Source organism: Gymnoscopelus microlampas, assembly GCF_963454915.1.
Source record: "Gymnoscopelus microlampas genome assembly, chromosome: 7".
In the NCBI taxonomy this organism is placed as follows: domain Eukaryota; kingdom Metazoa; phylum Chordata; class Actinopteri; order Myctophiformes; family Myctophidae; genus Gymnoscopelus; species Gymnoscopelus microlampas.
The window spans coordinates 41,839,285-41,851,752 of record NC_139944.1 but is presented as its reverse complement, the minus strand read 5'-3'; the positions used below and the strand labels follow the sequence as shown (position 1 = coordinate 41,851,752).

General features: G+C 41.8%; 2 protein-coding genes across 2 annotated transcripts in view; both read right to left on the bottom strand.

The window, feature by feature from the left end:
* The window catches only part of LOC311048853 (twist-related protein 2-like), an 8,300-nt gene extending 3,368 nt beyond the window's left edge, over positions 1-4,932 (bottom strand). The window contains exon 1 of the mRNA XM_084062174.1: positions 3,727-4,932. Coding sequence (XP_083918300.1) covers positions 4,086-4,658 — 573 coding nt within the window. The 5' untranslated portion in view covers positions 4,659-4,932 and the 3' untranslated portion in view covers positions 3,727-4,085. The remainder of the gene's footprint in view (positions 1-3,726) is intronic.
* The window catches only part of dennd6a (DENN/MADD domain containing 6A), a 252,356-nt gene that overhangs the window by 94,407 nt on the left and 145,481 nt on the right, over positions 1-12,468 (bottom strand). The gene's annotated exons all lie outside the window — the stretch shown is intronic.

The following is a 12,468-nucleotide window of genomic DNA, read 5'->3' as shown; positions in this document are numbered from 1 at the left end:
CAGGGGTAGGCAACCTTAGGCACGGGTGCCAACATTGGCACATGGGGACACTGGCATATGTGTGAGAGAGAGGGATTCTGGTTTGAAAAAATACATACACGAAATAGTCAATTAAATGAAGTCCCCTCACATCTGTATGCAAATTACTTCCTGCACATAATTCTACATTCATTCAAACTCCTAACTCTGACTGGGAAGGGAGCCTGGTAGATAGGTGGGTTATTGCTCTGAGTCTAATGATCATTACATCCTGATGTGAAAGAAAATAGTTCAGAAGAAGAAAAAAAGGTTGTTATATTTATGGACAATCGACATCTGTTGGAAATATTTTATTTTGATGTGGTGTCTGTCATAATTTAACTTAATGTTGATATGGCACACTAGCTATCAAGAAAATAAAAAAATGGCACTTCATGTCAAAAAGGTTGCCGACCCCTGCTATATATATTATATGTGTTTGTACACGCCACCCACATACACGCACGCATACACACACGCGCACACACACACACATGCGCACACACACATGCGCGCGCATGCTCACACATAAGGATGCTTCCCCTCCACATGTAAAGTAATGGCAGAGCAAGGGCCTTGGGTTTCTATTCACAGCACTGGAATCTTCAAAGTCGACTGCAAAAGGCGCCCAGGCTTTAATAGTACTGTAACACCTGGACTGTGCACATGGCAGGCTGCTGCTGCATGTGTGTGTCTGGAGACTGTAGTAAATACCAGTGGTGGACCGAGTATTTCAACTCCAGTACTCAAATTAGTCAAAGTGTAGATACTCCTGGTCAAGTTTGACTGGTTTGCTCTGTCAAATTTGTACTTGAGTTAAAGTACTGGAGTATTTGCTGGAGTATTCAAAAGTACACACTTTTAAAAAGTAAAAGTACATTTTTTTTTAACATCAATGCATTACTGTAGGCTATTGACATTTAGACATTTTCCCAAAAAGATTTCAAAGATTTTCCAGGAATTAAAAAAACAATATCAATAATAGTGAAAATATCATATCTACAAGCTCACAGCGCAACGCACCGTGACGCGTTGTGAGCTTGTAGATCTGCTATTTTCACACATTTTGAAACAGGGCTTAAGCGGTTCATTTATAATGTACTTTGCATTCCTAGAAATGTAGTGGAGTGAAAATAGTACAACATTTGTCATTTAAATTGTGAAGTGAAAGTATCCAAAAATACAAACATTCTCAAGTAAGTTTAATTCGTCCCATGTAAACATACGTGAACGTACTTTGTAGTTGATTATACTCTTACTGTATGTTACATACACTACCTGCACATGCTTCTGTAATCTTTGATTCATCTTGATTCATTGCTGCACAGCGTGTAGTTATGTGTGTACAAGCATATGGTATTTGCCCTCAAGTCTATGTGTATGCATATGCTTGCAGTCGTGCACACACGCGTGTGCGCGGCGTGTGTGTGTGTGTGTGTGTGTGTGTGTGTGTGTGTGTGTGTGTGTGTGTGTGTGTGTGTGTGTGTGTGTGTGTGTGTGTGTGTGTGTGTGCTTGCTAGCTTGCAGATGTCTGAATGTCTGTGTCAGTGTCCATTCATGTTTGCAGGTGTTCATGGTGATATTTCATCTATGGGATTCAAAGCTCTGCATTTCCTCTTCTCCCCAGACATGCATATTCACCTTCTAGACCTGAACACTCCTCCTCCACTCTCTGTAACGCTTCATACTTTGTCGTTTACATTCCTACCTTTGTTCTCCATCCTATATCTCTGTCTTTGACTGGCTTTCACCAGTCTTTTTTTTTTCTTTCTTAATTTCGGTTCCATCTTTTTTAAATCTGTGCTTCAAAGTGTTACGAGCCACCAGGCATTCAGAAATGTATATGTTTTTAGAAAAACTGAGTCCAGGATATGAACGCATGAGATACTATCTTTGAAAACGACATCTGCACGTGCATTCCCTTTTACTTATGTGTACACGTGTAAACACACACACACACACACACACACACACACACACACACAGATGAACACACATGCATCAACATGAACATGCATGTGCGCACACAGGTACACACACAAGTACTGGTGTGTGTGCGTGCGTACACACACACACACAAATATAAACACACTTGCACACACACGCTGACATACGTGCTCACAACACCCCATGCCCCCCTGGCGCACACACGCACGCACACACACGCACACACGCACGTACACACACGCACACACACACGCGCGCACACGCACACGCACACGCACACACACACACACACACACACACACACACACACACACACACACACACACACACACACACACACACACACACACACACACACACACACACACCTTCCTAATGCCTCACAACTGTTTCCAATCTAAAGGTTCCTGCTTGTCTGGGCCCTGCCGGGGCCTGATTGCACGACACTGGATACAAGAGATCCTGAGGAGAAAGGGCAAGGCTGCAGGGGAGGGAGAGAGAGAGAGAGAGAGAGAGAGAGAGAGAGAGAGAGAGAGAGAGAGAGAGAGAGAGAGAGAGAGAGAGAGATGCTTTTCCTTTTCCCTTCGTTTCCCTCCCTGTTGTTTCCTATACCTGTCCAAGACCATGTGTGTGTTTATGTGTTTGTTAAGATAATAGGCCCTACCCAACATCCATCACGTTAAAAAACAAGTGGTTGTCTTTTAATGGCATCCAGTCGTACATAACATGTTCTGCCAAGCACTGAGCTGGCATAGTTTTGAATATGTTGTTAATTCACTTTAGACAACGGTGTGGAACTGCTACTTTACTTATATTGCTATAACTTATTTAAAAATCAACCAGATATGCTTTTTAGAAAATAATATGTTTAATTAATTTGGTTGATTTTATATTTTAACCAAATAAATGGATTAAGATACCAGTGTTACGACAAATGGGTTGTTTTTTTATTTGTAACCTTTTAAGCTTGCGTTGCAAATTTGCACTAAACGCATCTAAGTCAAATGAATATACAAAACCACTTTCTAAAATAAAATGTTTCAGAAGAGACACATTCAATAAATGTATTTTTCATAACATGTATTGTATATCTTGGGTAAATATGTATATTTTCCCCAAGTTTTTAGTGAAAAAGTAAGCCTAGAGTATAATCTTTTAGTTTGTACATAAATGCAAAGCTAAAAAGAATGTCCTTATTCGTTGAGGACTGTAACTATCAAACCAATAATTTAGTAGTTGTGGTGACAATGAGCCAGGGTAGATTGTGTTATAATCACACACTTTCTAACAAACAGTATATACTTATCTATCGAGGAACACAATGTTTGGATTTAAAAACGAAATTGTATTTAAACATTAACTATAAATTCCCTGCATATACAAGCTGCCGCATCCTTGCTCACGTTTGAGGCAATTCGAATTGTATTAATAGTTTTTAAAAGAGCAACAATGTATAAATGTTCTTTCTCATTATGATTTTTGTTATTTACTCTTTTTACTTTTACTTTTTTTTGGTATATTGTATATTGTTTTATTTGCTGTGGTTTGTATAATATATTAATACTTTCTTATGGTTTTAGGAGCTGAAATAATAATAATGTGCCATAACACGCTGCTGTTGTGCAAAAGGTGCCACATGGTGACTGTAGGCACTGACAAGTGCCTATAGGTAACACAGTGACAAGTGCAGAGGTGTGTGCGCACATGTGTACGTGAGTGTGTGTTTCGGCATGTTTATATGGCGTGTTGTTGTGCCCATACCTGAGGGAATGCACAGGACCAGCTTGTTGCATTGGGCATAAATTGTACGGCAAGAAAAAAAGAATGCAGAGATGTAAAAATTGAGGGGAACAAGGGTAAAGGGTGAACAGGTATAGCTGCAGAAATAGTTCCACTGATGTTGATACTGAAGACTATATCACAGAATGGAGAATGAGTAGCATATACACAGAGCGAGAGGAGCCATGCATGGCAAGGCTTGAGATGTAAGTAGTTAAAGCTGGAAAGCAGGGAGCATGTAAATTGTGTTTACGAGTTGTGAAATAGGTCTATAGGTAGAGACAGTGGGTTTTAGAGGAATGAGGACAGAAGGGGTTAGAGGAGAGAGGTTAACAGGGACCCTAGTGGCTGGCAGACATGGCCCAGGCACCCTCCATCCTCCAGACAGAGAAGGCATAGCTCAGTCTTTCATGGGCTAGGTAGTTGCAGCTGGCCAGCTTGGCATCCATCTCATCACTCTGCAGCACCTGGTAGAGGAAGTCAATGTAGCGTGACGCAAGTTTGAGGATCTGGATCTTGCTTAGCTTGTCCGAGGGCAGCGTGGGGATGATCTTACGTAGGGAGGCAAACGCGTCATTCAAAGACTGAGTACGCTGACGCTCCCTCACGTTGGCAATGACGCGCTGAGTGTGCAGGTCCTCGAAGGGCTGTTCCGGCCCTGGGCCTAGCGTCGAGACCACCGTCGAGACCACCGTCGTGGGGCTTTTCTTCACCCTCTTTGGCCCGGACGGAATTAGACTGTTGGGGCTTCCGGCTCCTGTCTCCTCTGGCCGACTCAGGCCGTCCTTCTTGGGATACGGCACCCGCTTTCGACTCCCCCCTTGGAGGTTCTTCTTAGACCCCCTGTCCATTTCTTCTTCGCTGGCTCCAAGACCTCCTTCGGGGGAGTTGGTGCAGGACACCTCCTCTCGCATTGCGGCGTCCTACTGAAGTCCTACTGCCTTTCCCTACAAAGACAGTGTGCTATTACTCCTTGATTTCTTCCTTTTCTCTTGTGCGCTGACACTTCTACAGTGCCAGTGAAGATGGTGTTCACAAGCTAGTCTAAAAAAATGTTTATCTTCCTCCACAGAAGCAAAAAAAAAAGAGAACGGTCTTTCTCAACTTACGCCCGTTGAAGCTCCATTAGACTGGATTTCCTTGTTGAAAGGTGTCACCTTCACATTCCCATCTCAATCTGGCAGTCAGAACATCAACAAACCTTCTGACGGGCTGGTCCACCTCCTCCCATTTTATACTAGTCCTGTAACGCAGGGCCCTGCGGGCTGCCTCCATTGGCTGAGCGGAGTTCCGTTGGGTGTGACTTGGTCAGAGCCAGACAGGCAAGCAGGAAGTGTGCGCTAGCTGGTGGATGGTGGAGGAAGGGGGTAAGTGGCCCGCTCCGCCAATGGGGAGAGCTGTGTCTAATTCTGCAGGAGATGTCTGAGGCTTTATGGGTTCCAGATTTCTGCTGGATGCTTGCTTGGCGTTAGTCCGCACCCGCTTGTCTGTCCTCTCCCTCATCAAAGTCAGGGGCAATTATTAAACTTTTTTCCCCCCCCCAACGTAAACCTTGAATGTTATTGAACATCGTTTAATATTCGGTGAACATATTCATGTGAACAGACAGAAAAAAATAAGGGACATTTCAAATTTACAACAACAAAAAAAATGCTGTAAAATGTTGCATGTAAAGTATAAATCATACATGCTGTTATCAAATGGCAAAGAATAAGTGTGCCATAATTCATAACATCTTACAGTATATACATATTTATATAAGAGGTTATATATTGTATAATGTAGAAATAAATAAATAGACTTATAATTATTATGATTTTTTGTTATAAACAAATCTTCTCCTTCTCCAGTTATCCTCCATTTCAGTCACTGAAATAACTATTTACAGCATGCAGCTGGATTGTCAGGTTATACAATAAACCAATGGATTTGACTATGGTAACTCACAAAGCCTTATAAACCCAAAGAGATTTAGTTAGTTTAGTTTAGTAACTTTAAATAACTTGAAAATAGGGAAGATATAAACCCACATTTATAAAAAGCAGGTGTTGATATGTCAACATTTCAACCTAAATTCAAACTAAATATTAACATGCATGCTTGATTAATATTTCAGCCTAGTTATGCCCTAGAAAACATTTGAGACACTAAAGTCCAGGGACCCTTTATAAATAAACAACTCTAGCAGCACTGGTTACACCAACCCTCCTATTCCTCCATTCCTACAATCTATACAGCGGTCGATTAAGTATATTCACTTGAGTACTGCAAATAACATTTTATAGTAGGCCTATCTTTACTTTACTTGAGGATTTGTATTTTTGGATACTTGTGACTTTCACTCCAAAACATTAGCAAGACAGATATTGTACTTTTGACTGCACTACATGTCGAGGAAGGGAAAAGGGTACATTATGAATAAGCCCTATTTCAAATATAGTGGAAACAGATCTACAGTACAACCGTGATGCGATGCGTTGTGAGCTTATAGATCTGCTTTGTTGTTTTTAGAAATGTCTGGAAAATCTTTGAATTTCTTTGAAAAATGTATACATTGTAATACGGAAATGCAGTGACAATAAAAAGATAACATTTTGTTTTACAAAAGAAATGTACTTTTGAATACCAAAGCATGTACTTTTGATTTTTCTTTTTTTTTAAAGCAAGCACTCTGCTTTAACTCAAGTGCATATATTGACTGTGAGACACTTGTCGTGGAGTAATATTTGAACAGGAGTATATCTACACTTTGACTGAAACAGCACTGTGGGGCTGAGAGTGCTTTGTCCACCACTGGATCAAGCTCCATGTTAACAGCCACAGAGGCCAGCCAGACAGTACCCAAAATAACCCTTGACCTCCATGCCCCGGTGACCTCACCCTGATAAGGTGAGAGAGCTCTGCTAATTGTGCCTTCCATGTCCTCTGGGGAAGCCAACACATGTTGTTGCTCTACACTCCGGACCCTGGGGAAGGTGGGAAGCATGTGGACCTGCTGCATGCAGCCACGCAGCACCACTATAGCACACACTCACTCACATGCTTTCTGTGTGTTCTGTCTAACTCAGTGGTTCTCAAATATTTCATGCCAAGGACCCCCAAATTGATATGTATTTGGCCGCAGACCCCCATCTGAAAAGGTTTTGTGCCAAGGTCCCCCAGAAGAGAAGATTTCTGGAAAAATAGCAGATGTACAAGCTCGCAGCGCGGCACAAAGTGACGCGCTGTGAGCTTGTAGATCTGCTATTTTTGAACATATAAATGTGTTTTTTTTTAAACTGTGCTTTGATATTCATTAGGCCACGGACCCCCATTTGATTTTTTTTTATCTCTGGGACCCCAATCTCCACTGTGTTATTTTAACTCTGACAGTGTGTAAATGGAACCAGAATCAGAATCATCTTTATTGTCACATCACAGGTTTTACAGGTGTAAAACAGTGCGGGTGTAATTCGTTGTTTTTTTGTGTGCAAGCTCCATCATTTGATTGTTTCCAGAGAAAGAAAGAAAGAAAAGAAAGAAAAGACAGAATGGGGGGGGGGGGGGAATAAATAAAAAAAGAGACAACCCTAACCCTACATAATTATTTACTCATAGCATATCCATCCAAACATTATGTGCGTGATGTTTATAGAGGTTATATATACTGTTCATATGCAAGAAGAGTATCAGTGTGTTGTACATGAGATTGGGAGATTACATGAGACGGTGCAGAGTATCGGCACGTGTCAAGTCCAACCACATAGCAGTGGTGGAAAAAGTACTAAAATGTTTTACTTAAGTAAAAGTATCAATACTGTAATGTAGAAGTACTCTGTTACAAGTAAAAGTCACAAATAAAACATTTACTTGAGTAAAAGTACAGAAGTTTTGGTATCAAAATGTACTTAAAGTACCCAAAGTAAAAGTACTAAAATCTTTGAAAATAGCAGATCTACAAGCTCACAACGCATCGCGATGCGACTTGTTGTGAGCTTGTAGACCGGGAGGTAAAAAAATCGGGCTAAAGTGGTTAATGTATATCTTATAACGTAATGTATTTATATCTGCAAAGTAACTAGTAACTAAAGTTTTCAAATAATTGTAGTGCAGTAAAAGTACAACGTTTGCCTCTGAGATGTAGTGGAGTAGAAGTAAAAGTATAGACAATTAGAAATACTACAGTAAAGTAAAAGTACCTCAAATTGTACACAAGTACAGTACTTGAGTAAATGTACTTAGTTACTTTACACCACTGCCACATAGTCCACAACAGGTTGCTTCATTGGTACAGTGTAATCCACAGGTAGGTCCATGAGGAAAGCAAAAGGCCAAGGCCAGTCTGATGACAGGCCGTGGTGGTCATGCCTTGCTCAACAATCTGATGGTCGGTGGGTGGAAGCCATGAAGCTGTTCATAAACCTGGTGGTCTGGCCCTTGATACTACGGTAGGCTGTAACCAAATAGACCCGTCGGCGTTACAGAAACATAACATAACAGTCGATTTGGTTCCTAACTATCAGCCATTTACCTGGGGACCCCCTGGAACCCCCCCCCCCCACGCCCGCCCAAGGACCCCACTATGAGAACCACTGGTCTAACTAACACACTGGTTCTCAAACATTTTCATGTCAAGGACCCCTATTACTCCTATTACTTACTATGACCCCTATTACTCCAAACTGTTCAACCTTTTTCAAACTTTTTCAAAAATAGTGTAAGCTTGTAGATTGGCTATTTTTTCAATAGCCTAAGTATAAAACAGGGTTAAAGTGGTTAAATTGATTATGATAATCTATTAACTCATTTTGCTGGGGACCCCCTGGAACTCCCTCCCGGACCCCATTTTGAGAACCACTGGTCTAACGCACTGGTTCTCAAAGTGGGGGTCCGGGGACCCCCAGGGATCCTTGAGAGGGTTCCAGGGGGTCCCCAGCTAAATGGGGAATAGTTTTACCTCTCAAGCATTATTTCAATAATAGCCAAAATAGCCAACCTACAAGCACACAATGCGTCACGATGCGTTGCTATTTCTGCTATTTTATTATATTTATTTGTCCATGACATACACTAAATAGGGACGCCAAGTTGAACATGGTTAATTTCACTATAATTTCACCATATTGGAGGTAATCCAATGATAGAATGAATGTACTATATAAGAATGACAATTGAGATGATAGGTTTCTCTCTGCCCACGTACAGTAGCTAAAGATAGTTGCAGAATTCTGTACTTGATCTAATCTAACAACTAAGATCTTCTCTTTGTCATGGTTTGAGTCAGGACGGAGTGTAGGACCCAAGTGCAGGAGAGTGACGGAGGCTGTAGTGAACGGTTCAAAGTATTTAAAGACTGGAAAACAAACAGGGAACTGAACTCAAGATCTGACTACACGCAACATGGGATACAATGAACAAACAAAAACAATTTGCAAACACAGGGTTTAAATAGACAGGGAAATAATAAGACACAGGTGAACTCAACAGACAATCAACACTGGGATAGGCTGAGGGACTAAGAGGACACAGGAGGAGAACATGACTAATCAACAGGGAGGTGAGACAAGACAGGTAACAGTAACTAGGCACAACAGGAAACAATACTACAAAATAAGGTACAGAACATCAGCAGGGCAACAACAACAGAGTAACAGCATAACAAGACCACATACAGAACAGAACAAAGGTCTAATATTTAAGTCCAAGACCTTATACGGGCAGGAAGGTCTAAATAATAAAGTCAGAGTGCGCGGCCCGAGGAGCGGACCGTGACAGGCCTACAGAACAGGCCTAAAGTGTCCACGACCATATAATGGCAATGGTGGTCTAAATAATAACATCAAAGTCCACGGCCCGAGGAGCGGACCGTGACACTCTTATGGGGGTCCACTTCCTGTTTGTAAGGCAAATGTACCAGCTAACGTATAGACAGATGATTTGTTTAAAGGTGTAGTGAAATGAAAAATATGTTTTTAACACTTTTAGAGCATATCCGTGGTCATCATATGGGCATACCTAACAATAGATGCCCAAAAAAATGAAAAAAACCCATTTTTGTGTATTTTTACATCTAAAGTGCCTAAAAAGCCAATCTTAATTACTTCCTGTAAACGAAAACGTGCTACGTGATGACATAATACAGCCTTCACGAATATAAATGAATCTTGATTACATGCACCTGTTTGATTCCCATAGCTGCACGTTCTTCAAACACAGCTGATTTTAATTACAGAGATACTCCGTTTTGAATCTAATTGAAGATGAGTGTATTACTCATTTTAAACTTCATCTGCACACTAAAATATGTATCTGAAAACATTATAGGTTAGAAATAAGCCAGGTAGTAGCAAACGTGCTTCACTGGCCGTCTCTCTCTCACTTGTAAACAAACTAGCCGTGCCAGCACGGCTGAAGTGATTGAGATCCAACGTCCCATAGCCTGAAGGGATGGGACCTTCTGATTGGTTTAGAGTCTTTGAGCCGACGTTTCGGGCTGAACCTTCAAAATAAAATGACCGAAAATGTCACTTCAGTGCGTCTTTAACCCAGCCCCAAAGCTAATCTGTGTGAAGACTGACTGGGTAATAAGCAGGGTGCTGCCCATGCCATCTGTTATTGGCTGGTATTGGTGCCAGGTGATGTCATGTCACCCCGAATAGAGTACAAAAGGAAGTGACATCACCTGATACCATCACCAACCAATAGCTGATTTATGCATGTATGTCACCATCAGGCTACACAGTTTTTGGTTTTGGTTACTTTTTAACATTAACAGACCAAATATGTGGCTATGGTGTCAACAATAAATGTGAGAGTGGAACCCAAGCATGCAGTCCGAAGTAAAAAATAAAACTCTCATAACATCGCCATCGTGAAGTCATAAAACGTTATAAAACATAAAGAATTGGGTGCCGGGTGGCTCAGCCAGTGCACAGACCATATGCTACTAATGAGTTCGAGAACTGGGGTTCAAATCCGACCCCAGTCTTGTCTCACATGTCTCCTCTCTCTCTGCCCTTGGTTCCCTGTCTCTCTCCACTGCCTATCTGACTTAAAGTATAAAAGCCTAAATAAATCTGGGGGGACAAACAACAACAACAACACACACACACACACACACACACACACACACACACACACACACACACACACACACACACACACACACACACACACACACACACACACACACACACACACAAAACATGAAAAGCATTACCTACAAACCTACAACCTCCTGTTGCTTGTGGCCAAAGCTACAGTACCTGTCACGTAGCTTCTCAACAAGGTTACACTCCAGCCTCTCTCTCTCCATCACGCATCATCACCATGAAGTGATCTGGTTGGGGGTTTCCGTTCCACAGAGTTTCTGCAAAAAATGTACTTTTTGATGACATCATAATTAATAATTGCTTCCATATCTAAAAACGGCACCATTACATCTCCCACCGTTCGCTAGACTAAATCGAATTTAGTCATGTTTAAGGAAACTCTAAAAACACATAAAAGTCTAGGTTTTATTTTGAAAAAGTGGTAGGCCCATTCAATAAAAAGTTCATGGAATGTAAGTGAACCGTATGTCATTTATGACACAGTGTTGTGACAGCACTCTAGCCAACAATCTGGGTGTGATTGCCCCGTGCGTTCAACGGACATAAAAGTGAGCTCTGTGAAGAGAGCGGCTCAGAAGATTTTGATGAGCCCCATGATTGCGCTGGTATAGATTTCATTCAGAGTAGGACGATCAATGGAAAGTAGCTTGAACCCGGTCAGGTTCAATCAACTCAGAGCTAAAAAACTCATCTGGCCATCAAAGTGGTGCTGGGGAAGGAGATATTGAATTATAGATGTCCCTATTTGCATAACAGGGCCTTTTTGGGGCGGGGAGGACAGGAAGTTGTCGTCAAATCCAGGATTAACTGAAAGTAGAATGGTGTTTGTTGCCAAGTGCTGGTCAGATACAATAGGATCTTTGCAGGAGGACAGGAAAGCCATTGTTGCTGGGGCGAAACCTTGGGGGCTGTTGCTTACCTTAGTGAAGCATGCCTTCATGCCACCATCATGGAAAAAATGAGTAAACTAACCGAGTGGGCTAACAGGAATTGCGTGGTGCACCCTTTTACGCAGAAGAACAGAGGGGGGGGGAGCGGGAGAGAATGGAAGAAGATTAAGAAAGGGAAAAGAAAAGAGAAAGAAGGGAGAGAGAAGGGGAAAAAAGTGAGGCTGACCAAACAGAACCAGATGCAGGAGTGTGGAGGCTCGTTTGATCTCTGTCCTCATAGGCTGATTGATGTTGCACATTTCATTTCCTTGTCAGAGTCTTGACATGATGTTTCACTAAACACTCCGGCCCTGTTCTCTTCTTCTTTGTATTTCTGAGGGGGTCATAATTAACCCTTCCTGGAGCTGAAAACAGACAGCAACAACAGCAAGGGAAATAAATATACAATACAGTAATATATATTATATAGCAAAGCAAGCGCGGGGGGCTTGGATATCAAAGGAGTTAAAGACCATTGTATCGTCCAGCTCTTGTCCCTCTCGACATATGGTACCGGCTGACGTGATTCGCGCTGAAATGCTTCCATGGAGGAGCGGCCATGTTGACAGAGAAGAGCCGTTTGAAGTTCCCCAGATATAGGAAAACAATTTCTTTAAGTCAGTAATGCAGTCAACTCAATTACAGTCAGGGCTCCCAGAAGTTTTTCTTTTTCAGACGGCACTGACTGATCAGTGACTCACTGG